The sequence below is a fragment of the Bombus huntii genome, chromosome 15, assembly GCF_024542735.1.
Source record: "Bombus huntii isolate Logan2020A chromosome 15, iyBomHunt1.1, whole genome shotgun sequence".
NCBI classification, from domain to species: Eukaryota; Metazoa; Arthropoda; class Insecta; order Hymenoptera; family Apidae; genus Bombus; species Bombus huntii.
Window position 1 is genome coordinate 9,866,184 of NC_066252.1, and position 14,882 is coordinate 9,881,065.

The window sequence follows — 14,882 nt, forward strand, 5'->3', positions numbered from 1 at the left end:
AATGTAATGTTCTGTTATGTACATCTGGACGAAGTAGTCATAAAGAATTCTAATGAAAACAACATTTAAGCATATGCAATTAGCGGTAGAATTTAGAACAAATAATATGTACAGCTAAAAGTTTGTAATTAACCAGATAATACATATCATAAAAATAAAAATACAGATTAAATTTTTTAAACATATAATTTATTAATAATTTAATTGTATAAATGATTATAATCTGATAACGAATAAGATTAATTTTTGGAATTAATTATGGAAATTGTCTTTGATTTTGTAAATATAAATTAATATAAAATTTATTAGTATGTAATATTATTTATGTATAAAGTGAATTTCATTAAAAAAATGTATTTACTAATGCATTTTCACTAGAAATTATTAGAATATTTGAATCAAACCTAACCGGAAATCATGGTGTTTCCTATCTCTTTCAGTTTAGCACATGCAACGTGTGCCTGCATTGGTTCAGCGCTGATCAGTTTGTTTAAAAAGAAATTGATCATCTCGACCAGGAAAGCAATTAAACAATGGTGTGTGATTATGTTGTTAATTTTCACTGAAAATAAGATTTTCGATTAAATTGGTTTAACGAATTATAAGTCTTTTTATATAAGTTCTATTTGTTAGGTTAATTGTATGCCCAAACACGCGGTTTACAGCTGTATGTTTTCATTTAATAATATTAATTGTGGTTTATTCAATAATATTTTAGGCAAGTACAAAAGTTGACAACCCTGAAAAACCAGGACAAGAAGTAACTCCTATTCACAGAATTAGGATTACGCTAACTTCACGAAATGTACGCTCTCTCGAAAAAGGTAAATTGTTTTTTCTGTATGTGTTATCTTTATACAATATTATTTTATATTATTATTGCATACATTTTCTTAATTGTACATGTTGTTTTAGTGTGCTCGGAATTGATAAATGGAGCAAATAAACAAAAACTTAAGGTGAAGGGTCCAGTTCGTATGCCCACGAAAATCTTAAGGATAACCACACGTAAAACACCGTGTGGTGAAGGATCAAAAACGTGGGATCGTTTCCAGATGCGCATTCACAAGAGAGTTATTGACTTGTATTCACCATCAGAAATTGTAAAGCAAATTACAAGCATTTCCATTGAACCTGGTGTTGAAGTGGAAGTCACGATTGCAAATGAATAAGCAATTTAAATGAAACTGTATAAAGTTTTAATAAAAGTATAAAAATACAAATATCTGTGTAAAATTTGTATTCTAATAAGATCAAATACATAAGTATTTTGCAATTGACATATATCGTAAACATGTAAAAGATTAAAGGATTAGAATTTAAATTTATTAAGTAAAAAATTGGAAATATATTGCCAATATGAAAAAAGATAATTTTTCTATTAGTAATTTAGACATTATTGATCTGTTTATTTCATGAAGTTCATAAAAAATTATTTATAAATTATAATACATTGATTTTTGTGTACATATTTGAAATATTCTGCATAATGTCCAACAAGGCAGTACTTATAAAAGTACAATTGTAATTTAGAAACAACTGTTAGTTAATGAAACGTGATAATTTGTTAATTTATTCTATGTTTATTCTTCTTCTTGAGAATCGTTTTCGGGTTTTTTATCTTCCTCTGCACCTTCACCGCCACTAAATCCATCCATTCCTTCCACTTCTTCTTCATCATCATCACCAGCAACCTCAGCATTTTCAAGTTCAGCTCGTTCCATTTGTCTTGCTAATTCTGCTTCATCAGTTGCAGTAACAACTTTTGGCTATAAATTAAAAAATTATTGTCATATACATAAAAGGTTCGAATATGTATAAGTTTCTAATAATAATGACAAAACATACAGCCATTTGAACATTAAATACACCTCCCAATGATGTTATTTTATTTTGTATAGCGTCAATGGCATCATTTAATGCCTTTAAACCATCTTGTTTTTCTGGTGTAGATGTTGTTATAACTAAAATAAAATAAAATTTTTAAGTTTTTATCCACAGATGAAGATTATGCAAAAACATAAAAGTAGAGACATACCATACAGTGGTGGTGCAATTAAGTTAATTTTAATTGGAAGTTCATCAATGGAAAGAGCTAAACCAGCTTTTAAAGCAGCTTTCACTGCATCAATTCCTTCATAACCATAACAAGCTACTTCTACGTCTGCTCTAATTTTTACTGCTTGAGAAGTTAATTTTCGTTTAATATTATTTAATAATACTTCTTTTGTATGTTCATCAAGTCCACACTCTGCTAAAATAGATGGATCCCTAAAGTGACAATGTTTTATCAATCATTACTATACAAAACTAACAATATTTCATTTCACATGTTTTATTCCTTGTACTCACAAAACTGATTGCTTAAAAAAATCATATGCAGAAGCTTTTTGTTTCTTATATTTTTCTTCAAAATGCCATGCAGTTTTTTGATATAATTCCTCTAGCTGATCGTCACTATCATAATGTAATAATTCTGCAACATGTCTTAATATTGAGTTTACAGCCTTTGCTTTTGCATATCTCTCTGTGCATTTTTCTACATCTTCAGCTGATACACGACGTTTACTAAGATCAATATAACCTATATTGAATCATTTAATGAACTATTAGGTGAAATGATTAAAATAATTTTAGGATTATTTCATGCATAAAGCTTTTATATACTTTACCTTTCTCTTTGTCAACCCTAATAACAACAACTGGTTCAGTTTTTCCTACTCTAATAAGTTTATTAATAGATCTAATACGTCTTCTAGACAATTCAGAAAGGAGGATCATACCCTCAATATTATTATATTCTAATAAATGTACATATGCTCCCATTTCAGCTATGCTACGTACATTCACCATGACTACATCTTCCACTTCAGGATACTTTTCTTTATAAAATCGACACGACAACACCATTTTTCCTACTATAAAAGGAAAAATATTACGATTTGTTTTAATCAAAATAAAAACGAAATTCATTTTTTTTCAGTGATAAATATCTCTCTTTGCGTCAAAGAACATTTAAGTCTATCAAATATTTTAGTAAATAAAAAACAGAAGGTTAGCATATAGGTTAATTTCAAGAATTTTACGAAATGTGTGATAATATACTTTTTATAGTTACCAGTATGAATATATTTGCACAAAAAATAACCAACCGTTTATCTATACTATCGAAATATGCTTAAAATGTTAAAAACTTATTGATGTGTATTAATAATCCATGTGCACTTTGCTCTCGATTTACAGTCAAGTTATTAAGAGAAATACACAGCGGTAGCCAACCTGAGGTTTGTTCACTGACAACATTTTGTCTAACAACGCGACATCTATCGCAATGGATTAAGATAAGTATTGTGATTAATATCACTATACATATAAATTATAAATTTTGGGGGCATAAATACATATTAGAAATAAAAAGTTATAATAATTATTATGCGAATGTTAATTATTCAACATAAATTTAATATGAATCACGAAAACATGACAATGTGTTTATTCTAAATGGTTTCAATTCGATTATCGATTGTAACATGCACACCAACCTGTATTCTTTCTGTTACATTGGCTATCTGATTATAATACCTAATTTTCTCAACACAACTATCTCCAATGACAATCGTTTTCGTGGATAATGTTCGATCACCAAGAACGACATGACCCAGTCAGGTTAGAAAATGATTATAATATTATTCGAGTCGCGTGTAAACCAAATTTTAGACGAATGTGAAAAACTAAAGTGTACACGCGATTTCACGTCCTACGATCAATAATAATCGACAGGACGAATATCAAAATCCAAATGCCTCTGATTTCGAGGAATTGTCCTCATATCGCCAATCGCGGTGATCTCGCGTTTATTGAGATTGTTGTGTCGCAAAAGGAAAAGTTTAAAAAATGTAGTGAATGTGATACGGATGGACCTAACTTATGGTTATGCTTATTCCCTGATTGTCGTTGGGTCGGGTGTCCAGAAACACATTTGGATCATAGCATTGTACACAACCAAAAATTTCCTAATCATTGTGCTCATATGAATCTTTCCACAAATCGTATATGGTGTTACTCTTGTAAAAGAGAAGTTATAACTAGGCATGTACCATCACCACCAGTGTCACCTACTCAAGTAGATATAAAACCACAAAGTAACAAGTTTGCTGGTGATGCACCTATTAATATAGATTGTAAAACAGATGATCTTAATCGACTTATATTGGATAAGTAAGTATTTTATTTATTCTTCTTATATAATTCTCATTTATACTATATTCTTAAAAAAATAAATACTGAAAACTTTTGAGGCATACGTATTTACCAAATAAATATATTTTCTTTTTTATAAACAATAGGTTTTATGGTGAGCTTATAAATAGAGTGAATTATGAGAAAGATGGATTATTTAATGAAAAATCTGGTGATTCACCAGATAGTACAGACTCGGATGAAAGCAAAGACTTTTCTGGAAAACCAAGAGGTCTTGTTGGTCTTCAAAACATTGGTAATACATGTTACATGAATGCAGCACTTCAAGCTTTATCAAATGTACCTCCTTTGACACAGTTCTTTTTGGATTGTGGTCATATGGTTAGCTATATGTCCAAAGATAGAAAACCTGGTTTAAGCTTAAGCTATTTAAACCTTATTCGAGATATGTGGAATAAGAAAACCAGAGGATATGTTGTACCACATGGAATATTATCTGGTATTCGAACAGTCCATCCAATGTTTAGAGGATATCATCAACATGATACTCAAGAATTTTTGAGATGTTTTATGGATCAGTTACATGAAGAATTAAAAGAACATATTGAAGATGATCGCGACAATGTGTTGAGATTAAAGGGACTAGGAGAACAGTCTTCAGATGAAGATGAAACTGAAATTGATGGCAATGGTTCTAGCCAATCAGATGCCGAATATGAAACTTGTGATTCTGGAGTAAGTGAACAAAGTTCTCTTAGTGATGAAGGTGAACGTGGTACAAAAAGAAGATATTCTAGAGTATCTCAATCAGAAAAACTAAGAAGCAAATTCACGAATAGAAATATCAAAAAGTCAACTGTAGAAAGTCAACCATTTTCTCAACAACAAAGATCAACACAAAATTCACCTGTGAAATACAGGACTAAGAAACAAATGAAAACACGAAGTATCATTAGTGATATATTTGATGGAAAACTTTTAAGTAGCGTACAATGTTTAACTTGTGATAGAATTTCAACAAGAGTAGAAACTTTTCAAGATTTGTCATTACCCATTCCAAGTAGAGATCATATTGATATGTTACATCAAGGACCTTTAACTCCGCAAAAGGCAGGACCATGTTCAGATGTTGTGTATGTAACTAATCAGTCTGGTTGGCTGTCATGGTTCTTACAATGGATGCGTTCTTGGTTTTGGGGGCCAGTTGTTAGTCTTCATGACTGTCTTTCTGCATTTTTTAGTGCAGATGAACTTAAAGGAGATAATATGTACAGTTGTGAAAAGTGTAACAAACTGCGAAATGGAATTAAATTTTCAAAAGTTTTAGAACTACCTGAGATACTATGTGTCCATTTAAAAAGGTTTCGTCATGAATTAATGTTTAGTTCAAAAATAGCAAATTATGTTTCATTTCCATTAGAAGGATTAGATATGCGACCATATTTGCATAAAGAGTGTGTATCCAAAGTAACCATGTATGATTTAATATCAGTTATTTGTCATCATGGTACAGCTGGTGGTGGTCATTATACTTGTTATGCATTAAATCCTATTGTGAATAAATGGTTTGAATTTGATGATCAATGTGTCACAGAAGTCTCGCCAGAAACTGTAAAGCATTGTGAGGCTTATGTGTTATTTTATAAAAAGTGGTCACCAGAAATGTTGCAGTTACGCGACAAAACAATGGAATTGATGGAAATTTCTTCCAGAGAATTGTCTGATCTGAACTTTTTTGTATCGCGGCAATGGATAAATCGTTTTAATACATTTTCGGAACCAGGACCTATAGATAATTCTGATTTTCTTTGTCCACATGGTGGTGTTAATCCTGTTAGAGCACAATTTGTAGATAAACTTAGCATGCCTATTCCACAAGCAGTTTGGGAATATTTATATAATACGTAAGTATTACATAAATTATGTTTCAAAATTATTCCTTTAATTTAGAACTTAAATTATTGACTAAAATAATGTTTCAGATTTGGAGGGGGTCCAGCGTGTACACATTTATATGAATGTCCAAGTTGTGAAGAGAAATATGAATCATTACAAAAAAGGAGACAGTATGAGATGGAGGTATTTCAACAGCTAAACCATAACACTGACAATCCTACTGCCATATATGGATTGGCTATGGCTTGGTTACGTCAATGGCAAAGTTTTGTACGGGGTAAAGAGACTCAACCACCAGGACCAATTGATAACAATTCTATTATAATAAATAAGAATGGTCAGAATATCCTCAAAGTTGGTAAGTTTCAAATTATAGTATGTTAAAGTCTTTGTAATAAGTTTATATGTGTATCTTAATATAAAACTTATATATAGGTTCAGATTATGGACAAATACCAGAAGAACTCTGGCAATTCTTCTTAACTACATATGGTGGAGGACCAGAATTAATGTTGCATTCATGTCAAAGACCAGTTTCTGCTCAGTCTAATATATCATTACATTCCACTTCAAATTCAAATCTAGATCAGAATTTTAAATCCAGTCGTACAGAAGTTAAATCTAATAAACTCTGTATGACTAGGAGTTCTGAAACAATTTCACAACCAGATAGTGCTATTGAAAGTTTAACTTCGGATAGTGACTCACAAAAGACACAAAGGGATGTTAATGAGTAAATTAATTACTTCAACATATAAAATATAAATTAATACTTCCACATGAACATTAAAGTTATAATTGATATCCTCATATAAAAGAATTAATTTCTAACTGTCATATCGTATAACATAGTTATGTTATAGATTATTGTTGGATAAACAAAAGTACCTTCGATAAAACTACTTGCTACACAGTACTTCTTATACAATATTTGAACATTGTGAAACATTATATAAAAATTTTAAGAAATGTCTGTATATCTCATGGCGTTTGCTTGTGTGTCTTTTGTTTGTCACTATGTGCAATTTAATGTAAATTTGTGGGTATTAAGTGTATTTGGTGGGCAATTAGTTAGTACAAAATTTGGTATCTACGACTGTATTATTTAAAGACAAATATTTAGCTGTATTCTTAGACTAAGCTGGTGACATATTATTAGTCCTCCAACTTTGATGTTAAATTTAACATTTTTCCTCTTTGTACATTTACTATAATATCTGTGTGTCATTCCTGCATATACAAAATACCCAAAATTACATATTTTCTGGTTTATATGCATTCATTTAAAAAATGTATACACTATATACATATAAGTGGAAGACTGAAAAATAAATCGATTTAATTTAGCAAAAATTTTTAGTTAACCCTGGTAAAATATACCAAGAGTAATATATAAAACCACAACAGAATGATAGTAACAGAAGCTTCGTACTGTAGAAAATTAGTAGAAAATGTCAAATTTCTGCTGTAGTCACACACACAAACACACTCTTCTACTGCAGTTTAAGTTATAAATTCATTGATATGTATATCTTTAGAGTAGAAGTTAGAAGCATTTTTTGTTGTGATCTCACGGCCTTATATTGTTACCAGAGTTATTAAATTCAATAATTAGCGGTTATTTTGTATACAATATATTATAGTAAAGTATTCATATTATATGCGTGAATTGCTTGTTTGGATGTTAATGTTATAATTTGAATTACAAAACGCAGGGACACAAATGATTGTAAAGTTAATATCAATTATCAATTATCATTACGAAAAGTAACATATCTAAGATGAATAATAAACAAGTTGATTTCTTTATTTATTAAAAATTATTGGTTTTTCCCTCTTATAATACCTTTAATATTGTATCATAGTAAATAATAAAATAACATCTTATTATATACATTTATATACAAAATAATAAAATTATTGTTATTTTCAAATGTTATCTACATTACAAAATGTTTTTTAGTAAATAATTAACGCTATGTAAATAATTACGCTATGCTGTCATCTTTAATATTTATAATATATATTAATATTTCACTTTAAAGTAGGATATCATGATTAAAATTATCATTATTATTAATATATGTAACATAACTCTCTTTGGGAAAATTCGGAAGATCCATATGTCCGTTGCTCTCATTGTTCATTAGTACTTACAAGTATTTAAAAAATGTATAATGTGAAATATGAAATATGATATTGTATTGGATGTTGTTTTTGACAATGCATAGCTTTCACAAAAAATATTCATTATTAAAAAAATGATACTAACGGTCAAAGAAGAAATCGGCAGGTACGCAGAAAAATACAAGGAAAGGCTAATAAAATAAAAACAGATTAAGGATCATTAATTGTTTACACATTTAATAAATATTTAAAAAATAAAAACAGCTCAATCTTTAAAATTCAAGCCTAATTAAAAAAGCGCTCGTTTAAATCGCGACCTCCTCTTACAAATTTCAATACCAGTCTCGTCTTGTCAAGTGACCTTTTAAGATATCAACAGGAAATACATCTTTTCTAATATGAGGAGCTCCTAATAGCAATAAAGCGACATTAGGTGCCTCAAGAAACACCTAATCGACTCAGATATTGCAATACTAGATAAGAGACGCATAGTGAGTCAGTCTTTGCAATCATTCTCTTTTAATTCGTTTCAAATGGGGAGACGTGACTTTTAAATACAGTACTGACATGTCGAGAGATGTCTCATGGACCACATCGATCGAGGCTTGCGCGTTCGAGGGATGCTGGCCATATTCTTCGGATCTCCCAACCCCTGATACGCCATCCCCGTAGTCTATGTCGCGATTAAGGGCTCGCGATTAGGGACTCGACGATCGCGGTAGACCGTAGACGACCATGCGGTGTCGTAGCCCACGTAGTTAGACGGTTTCGACCCTTTATTTTCAAGTATTTCCGTTCTTCGGACTTGCTGCTGCTGGACCCTTTTTTAATTCAAGCCTTTCGTTACGCCTGGCAAGGAAATTGGAAAAATAAAAAAAAGAGAACGGGACGAGACTCGCGCTGGAGGAAGTTGCGTCTGTCGTCGCACTGTTCAAACGCCGCTAAGTTTCCCTGAATATTTGCGGGACGAATTTTATTCGTCATTCGGTAAGTGAAGCAAGAAATCGAGACTCCGGTCGATATTTAAGAGTACAAGAAATCAGGGGCAAACATTCATAGGAGAGACATCAGATACGTATATGAAAAGTTTGGAAGCGTACATGGAAAAACGATTAAATCGATTAAGAGCTTACGGAACACAATGAGGGATTGTCATTTAAACACGGGGTTCAATTACACGTGTACAAAGTATTTCCTCGTTAATCGAATGGAATTGTGTCGCTCTATATACTCAACCATTCTTCTCATTCAAGCGATTAAAATGACCTGTATATCGTGTGTTGCATCTGTTACTCTAATTATTTTTTATAAACTGACAGAGTTGGTTGAGTTACTCTAAAAAGAATCATTAAAAAATGCCCATAACTAATGCAAATGTCTTATTAAATTTTTTGAATACTAAAGTAATTGAATATTATAGAATTTCATTGCTCATTTCTATCCCTCATTTTATTATTTATTGCAAGATATGAACATTTATATATTTATATTACATTGATATTTCTCTATATTGAAATTTTACCAATTTTCGTAGAACATATGTATAATTCGTATAAATTGAAAGGATTCTCTAAGTATATCTGATATATAATATTTAGTATACTTAAAAACTGATAATGCTAATTGCCGAGTTACACCGAACAACATTACTCATCCGCAACAGTTGACAGTCATATTATGTATGTTATATTACAAATGATATCATAATATTTGTTAATATACAATTTAAATTTTGTAAATATAATGCAAATAACTAGCAACAATCGAGTATATTGCTTATTAAGATTTTCAAATGAGGGAATGCATAATTACTAATAATGCCTACTTTCAGAAGCAACGAATTAAATAATGGCCAATTTTCGCGGATTCTACATACCATCCTTTGGGGCAACGATAAACGTTGCTTGGGAAACATTGAAAGCTAAATGGCCAGAGAATAGTCCGTGTATGGAACTTATTCGCGGTCCAGGTCCAGGTCAACGACAAACTCCAGGACAAAGTGGACATGCACAGTTCAAATCGTTGGACGAAGGTCATGATAACACGGAAATGATAACTATGAATGGAGATCAAGCATATCGGGAGCAGAATAATGTAGGCATCGCTGAGGACTCTTTCAGCTATCAACGAAACGGGTAAATGAACGTTTTCGCGTATGTATAGTAATAGATAAAAAGGACTATTATAAAGCTATTGCAAATTCGTTCTTCGGTATTCGATCGAAGAAAGATTCTTATGTAGAAAGAGCTCATACATGCGATTTAATTTCATAGGGACAAAATTAGAACAGGAAGTGTCAGTAGCGGTGAATTTAGCGAATACGACGAAGGTGGTGGCGAATTTGGTGGCTCAGGAGTAAAAATTAATGAATGGCAAGCAGCATGGAACGTTACAAATGCAATACAGGTATTGTTTATTCAACGACAGATTCTGGTATTTATACGATACCGCAAGATTAGATTTATTTATTCGATTTGCAGGGTATGTTCATCGTATCGTTGCCATTCGCCGTATTACGAGGTGGCTATTGGGCCATTGCTGCGATGATCGGTATAGCTCATATCTGTTGTTATACTGGCAAGATACTCGTTGAATGTTTATATGAATTGGATACTACGACTGGCCAACGCGTACGCGTACGGGATTCATATGTAGCCATTGCGAAAGAATGTTTCGGACCAACGTGGGGTGCTAGAGCGGTGAATATCGCTCAGATCATCGAATTACTTATGACTTGTATTTTATACGTGGTCGTCTGTGGTGATCTGATGATAGGCACGTTCCCCGAAGGTGCAATCGATACTAGGAGTTGGATGATGTTGATCGGGATATTTTTACTACCTCTCGGTTTTCTCAAATCCCTACAGCATGTCTCAGTCCTTAGTTTTTGGTGCACGATGTCTCACTTGTTCATAAACGCTATCATCGTCGGCTACTGTCTTTTAGAAATCGGTGATTGGGGTTGGTCCAAAGTAAAATGGATGCCCGATCTAAAGAATTTTCCAATCTCTCTTGGTGTGATCGTATTCAGCTATACCTCGCAGATATTTTTACCTACGTTGGAGGGCAATCTGATCGATCGATCCAAGTTCGATTGGATGCTAAACTGGAGCCACATCGCGGCCGCCGCGTTCAAATCGCTCTTTGGTTGGATCTGTTTTTTAACTTTCCAGAATGACACACAGCAGGTGATCACGAATAATTTACACTCGCCCAGTTTTAAGGGTCTGGTAAATTTTTGCCTGGTCATAAAAGCCGCACTCTCCTATCCTTTGCCGTATTACGCTGCCTGCGAACTTCTCGAGAGAGCGTTCTTTAGAGGCAGACCCAAAACGATCTTCCCAACCATATGGACTGTAGATCGCGAGTTGAAAGTTTGGGGTCTGGCGTGGCGAGTTGGTGTGATCGTTTTCACCATTCTTATGGCGATCTTCATTCCCCACTTCAGTATTCTTATGGGGTTCATAGGCTCCTTTACCGGAACAATGTTATCATTTATATGGCCGTGTTATTTTCATTTAAAGCTAAAGAGAAACTCCATGGAATGGAGTGCAGTCGCGTACGATTGTTTCGTGATCTTTCTCGGTGTACTCTTCGGTGTAATCGGAGTATACGATTCAGGCTCTGCCTTGATTAATGCCTTTGAAATCGGTCTGCCGTTTTGAACAATCACACGCGTGATTAAGCTCCCTCGATCTCCGTTTGTTTCTCCAACGGAAATAGAAACATGTAAGACGAAGAAGTACGTGTAGATATACTGCTCAAGGGAATCAAATTTTATGACACATGTATCGAATATGCACTGTACGATAATATTCGTATCGCTTTTAACGACTGCAGTGCAATCCGCTTACGTATTCCCTTGAGAACATAACGGCGTCTATATTTTTGCTGGTTTCGAACGTTTTTTAACGTTAATCGTACGAAATAATAAAGAAAAAGATTCTAGTTGTGTGTCATCGACTAGGGAGATTCTATGAAAAAGAAAAATGTATATCTCTTCGATTGTTTGAATAGATATAACATACAGATTTGTTTAATCGAAAAGGTTCGAGACATTTTGAGATTGTATATTTATATTCAACCAGAACTCACACATATCTAGCAGATGATCTATTTAAGGCGAAAAAATCTAGTAGAGAAGAAAAAATGAATTTATTCGCGTATACATTTTGGCTTCGACATGTGTCCTATCATCCTCGTTTGGGTTTATGTCTTCCTTCTCCTTGACAAAAATCGTCGACATTCAGGGGCTTTCTAGGCAACATTTAGACTATTTAGAGTGCAGTAAACGTAACAATATATTGCTGGTTGTAAGTGATCGATGTCTTCCACAATACGTTTACAAGCGAAACACACGGTGAATATTGTACGTACAAGTTAACTACTGTTACGCAGATTTCGGGATTTTATAATTACATTGCGGATCTTGTAATTTCTATCTACACGTTGACTACGCGCCGCGCCGAGGAGGCGTTGTTCGTTGTTAAATTTACAATTAGAGATATTTAGTCGGCGGAACGTGTAAAACCGAGAATAACAACGTTTCTCATTACGATTACTTCAGGATCTTAGCTGCCAACACGTTAACAACAAATTAGTCTATTCTAACGTCTCCTCGTCGTGCAAGCGAATGCAAATATGTAACCAGTTATGTACGGATGAGTACAATTAGTTATAATAATCCAATGTCTTCCGAGGCCTTTGCAGGCCGCATAGATCACACTTAATTTAAGCAATACGAATGTAGCTAATGCAGTAGTTCGGTGCTGCGAGATGTTCTTCAATTCAATTGTATCGTTAAATTCACTCAAATATTAGGTACTTAGCTTCCGAGATCTATACAATTATTACTGTTTGAGCTGCCTCTCCGAATGTCCGCCAGCAATTTTGTCCGAACGTTTCGCTAGTATTATAATTAGCTTCTTAATAAGTGTACCAGTTGATCCCTGAGGAAAAGATTAATTTAGGGATTATCTAATTCACTTATATTCATCTAGAAGCCACATACAGCGATAATTGTTATATGCATCTTAGTGCAATCTTAGTTTTTACTACGTGAAAATATTTTATGTTTCTCGACTTCATTCTTGGTTAATGTTATAACTACACTTGTTCGTAATGAATGTGTATGGCAATTGTTGGAAATATTGCGCGGTTATAATTAAGAGACTATAAGATACACATAAAGATTGGGCTTTTATTATTGAGTAGATGTTTTACGACCAAAGGAAACAGGTTGAATGAAATGAAAGGTAAAGCCGCCTACCGCTAATCGCACTTCCATATAATCACCACCTTAAAAGGAATAAAAGATATCAGAATAATATTAATATCATTATGACATGATCAGCTATCGTAAAAATAATATTAATGTTGTTATTTAGGAAGATTAACAGTTCTACTCAGTATTCTGTAACTTGTTATTTTTTTAATCTAGATATCAAATCTAAGGGAAAAAGGGGTAGGAGCATCTCGCAGTCACAATACGTTATTTAAATGAGATACGATAATATTCATGAAACGAGTCTTCCAATGATGTCTTCCAAGATGATAATAATAATTAATGTAATACGATCTATTGATCGAACGAAACCTTTGTCAATGATATTAAACGTTATATTGTGAGTTATAGAAGTTAAGCGTTAATTATTAAGGCTATGATCAAATTTAATGTATAAGTGAAATCATCTGCAAATTATTTCAACTAGTATTTTCCTTTCTTCAGGAATCGTTCCCTTCTTTACATCATCAACGTAGACAAATGGTAAAAAAAGTCAACGCAAGATTGATAAATTACATATGATATTGCCTTGTTATTTAAAAAAAGAGATATTGGTATCGTATATATATATAATGTATATGTATACATAGTATCGATCTTTTATTTTAAGAAGTATAACAAAGCTTTGATTATAAAATGTCGACCAAAAAAAATAGACATTAAATAAAATTAGGCAGAATGTCGTGCATGAAGATTACAATGATTACAAAAGGAAGTTTCTATTTCAAAGACTATAGTTAAAAAGAGGTTTGAATAATTATTATTCACCTTTGTGAGTACAATATTTTCAAAGAATAATACATACGTTATAAAGAATAATAAACAAAATTACACATGTTTCAATGTAATCGATGAATTTTTTTCCAACGGACCTTTAATTGATACAGTCCTTAAACAGACAATAGATATACATGTACTTATGATACAGTATTGTTTATCAATCTTACATATGCATTAATATTATTTGAATCTGGCTCGATTTATGGAACTCGATTCAAAATGATATAAAGATGTTGGATTGTAATGTACGAAATGTTCGTTTCTAAGTTGAAATAAAAGCGCTTCTTTTTGACAACATAATTTTATTAATAAACAGTATTCATCAATAACAATATATAATATTCATGTGCAGTATTTATTTTTATTTCCATTTTTTATACAGAATTCTTTTTAAGTACCATGACATTCAAAAATGTCAAGCTCCTTTTGTGTGACATTGAAATTCCCGTAACATTCTTTGCAAAACTTTAATCAACACTATGGAAACTAACAGTGCATGCATAAAAATATATAATACATTTTTTATTCCCAGAGATTACGTTCGTGTATAAATTTGTAAATTTATAACGATCACAATATTTTATCAAGAAATAAT

At 32.2% G+C, this 14,882-nt stretch overlaps 4 protein-coding genes across 5 annotated transcripts; 3 read left to right on the forward strand and 1 right to left on the reverse strand.

The window, feature by feature from the left end:
- Window positions 1-368: 368 nt before the first annotated feature.
- On the forward strand, window positions 369-1,223 carry LOC126873993 (40S ribosomal protein S20). Its single transcript, XM_050635510.1, has 3 exons — window positions 369-536; window positions 719-824; window positions 916-1,223. The coding sequence occupies exons 1-3, from the start codon at window positions 534-536 to the stop codon at window positions 1,170-1,172; spliced, it is 366 nt and encodes a 121-aa protein (XP_050491467.1). The 5' UTR covers window positions 369-533; the 3' UTR covers window positions 1,173-1,223.
- A 162-nt stretch (window positions 1,224-1,385) lies between these two features.
- LOC126873984 (eukaryotic translation initiation factor 2 subunit 1) lies at window positions 1,386-3,300 on the reverse strand. Of its 2 annotated transcripts, none has more exons than XM_050635487.1 (6): window positions 3,153-3,300; window positions 2,673-2,918; window positions 2,353-2,584; window positions 2,039-2,271; window positions 1,849-1,964; window positions 1,386-1,769 (listed from the first exon to the last, which is right to left on the reverse strand). In XM_050635487.1, exons 2-6 carry the CDS (start codon window positions 2,908-2,910, stop codon window positions 1,584-1,586), a joined length of 1,005 nt encoding a protein of 334 aa, XP_050491444.1. In that variant the 5' UTR covers window positions 2,911-2,918; window positions 3,153-3,300; the 3' UTR covers window positions 1,386-1,583. The 2 variants fall into 2 exon arrangements, with proteins under 2 accessions (XP_050491444.1, XP_050491443.1); XM_050635486.1 differs by having other exon boundaries at window positions 3,119-3,284.
- A 175-nt stretch (window positions 3,301-3,475) lies between these two features.
- LOC126873968 (ubiquitin carboxyl-terminal hydrolase 20-like) lies at window positions 3,476-7,905 on the forward strand. The gene is made up of 4 exons (XM_050635435.1): window positions 3,476-4,218; window positions 4,347-6,104; window positions 6,183-6,454; window positions 6,532-7,905. Exons 1-4 carry the CDS (start codon window positions 3,800-3,802, stop codon window positions 6,831-6,833), a joined length of 2,751 nt encoding a protein of 916 aa, XP_050491392.1. The 5' UTR covers window positions 3,476-3,799; the 3' UTR covers window positions 6,834-7,905.
- Window positions 7,906-8,834: 929 nt separating this feature from the next.
- Window positions 8,835-13,924, forward strand: LOC126873976 (vesicular inhibitory amino acid transporter). The gene is made up of 4 exons (XM_050635460.1): window positions 8,835-9,210; window positions 10,055-10,358; window positions 10,497-10,629; window positions 10,704-13,924. Exons 2-4 carry the CDS (start codon window positions 10,072-10,074, stop codon window positions 11,886-11,888), a joined length of 1,605 nt encoding a protein of 534 aa, XP_050491417.1. The 5' UTR covers window positions 8,835-9,210; window positions 10,055-10,071; the 3' UTR covers window positions 11,889-13,924.
- The last annotated feature ends 958 nt before the right edge of the window (window positions 13,925-14,882 follow it).

What these genes read in the sequence shown, in the direction of transcription:
- LOC126873993 (XM_050635510.1), top strand. An exon ending in TGTACGCTCTCTCGAAAAAG is followed by an intron (nt 825 to 915) that starts GTAAATTGTTTT and finishes ATGTTGTTTTAG; the next exon opens with TGTGCTCGGAATTGATAAAT.
- LOC126873984 (XM_050635487.1), bottom strand. Translation starts at nt 2,910, where the DNA reads ATGGTGTTGTCGTGTCGATTTTATAAAGAAAAGTATCCTGAAGTGGAA. An exon ending in TAGGGTTGACAAAGAGAAAG is followed by an intron (nt 2,585 to 2,672) that starts GTAAAGTATATA and finishes GATTCAATATAG; the next exon opens with GTTATATTGATCTTAGTAAA. An exon ending in TATTTAATGTTCAAATGGCT is followed by an intron (nt 1,770 to 1,848) that starts GTATGTTTTGTC and finishes TTTAATTTATAG; the next exon opens with CCAAAAGTTGTTACTGCAAC.
- LOC126873968 (XM_050635435.1), top strand. Translation starts at nt 3,800, where the DNA reads ATGCCTCTGATTTCGAGGAATTGTCCTCATATCGCCAATCGCGGTGAT. An exon ending in TGGGAATATTTATATAATAC is followed by an intron (nt 6,105 to 6,182) that starts GTAAGTATTACA and finishes ATAATGTTTCAG; the next exon opens with ATTTGGAGGGGGTCCAGCGT. An exon ending in TCAGAATATCCTCAAAGTTG is followed by an intron (nt 6,455 to 6,531) that starts GTAAGTTTCAAA and finishes ACTTATATATAG; the next exon opens with GTTCAGATTATGGACAAATA.
- LOC126873976 (XM_050635460.1), top strand. Translation starts at nt 10,072, where the DNA reads ATGGCCAATTTTCGCGGATTCTACATACCATCCTTTGGGGCAACGATA. An exon ending in TTCAGCTATCAACGAAACGG is followed by an intron (nt 10,359 to 10,496) that starts GTAAATGAACGT and finishes TTAATTTCATAG; the next exon opens with GGACAAAATTAGAACAGGAA. An exon ending in ACGTTACAAATGCAATACAG is followed by an intron (nt 10,630 to 10,703) that starts GTATTGTTTATT and finishes TTCGATTTGCAG; the next exon opens with GGTATGTTCATCGTATCGTT.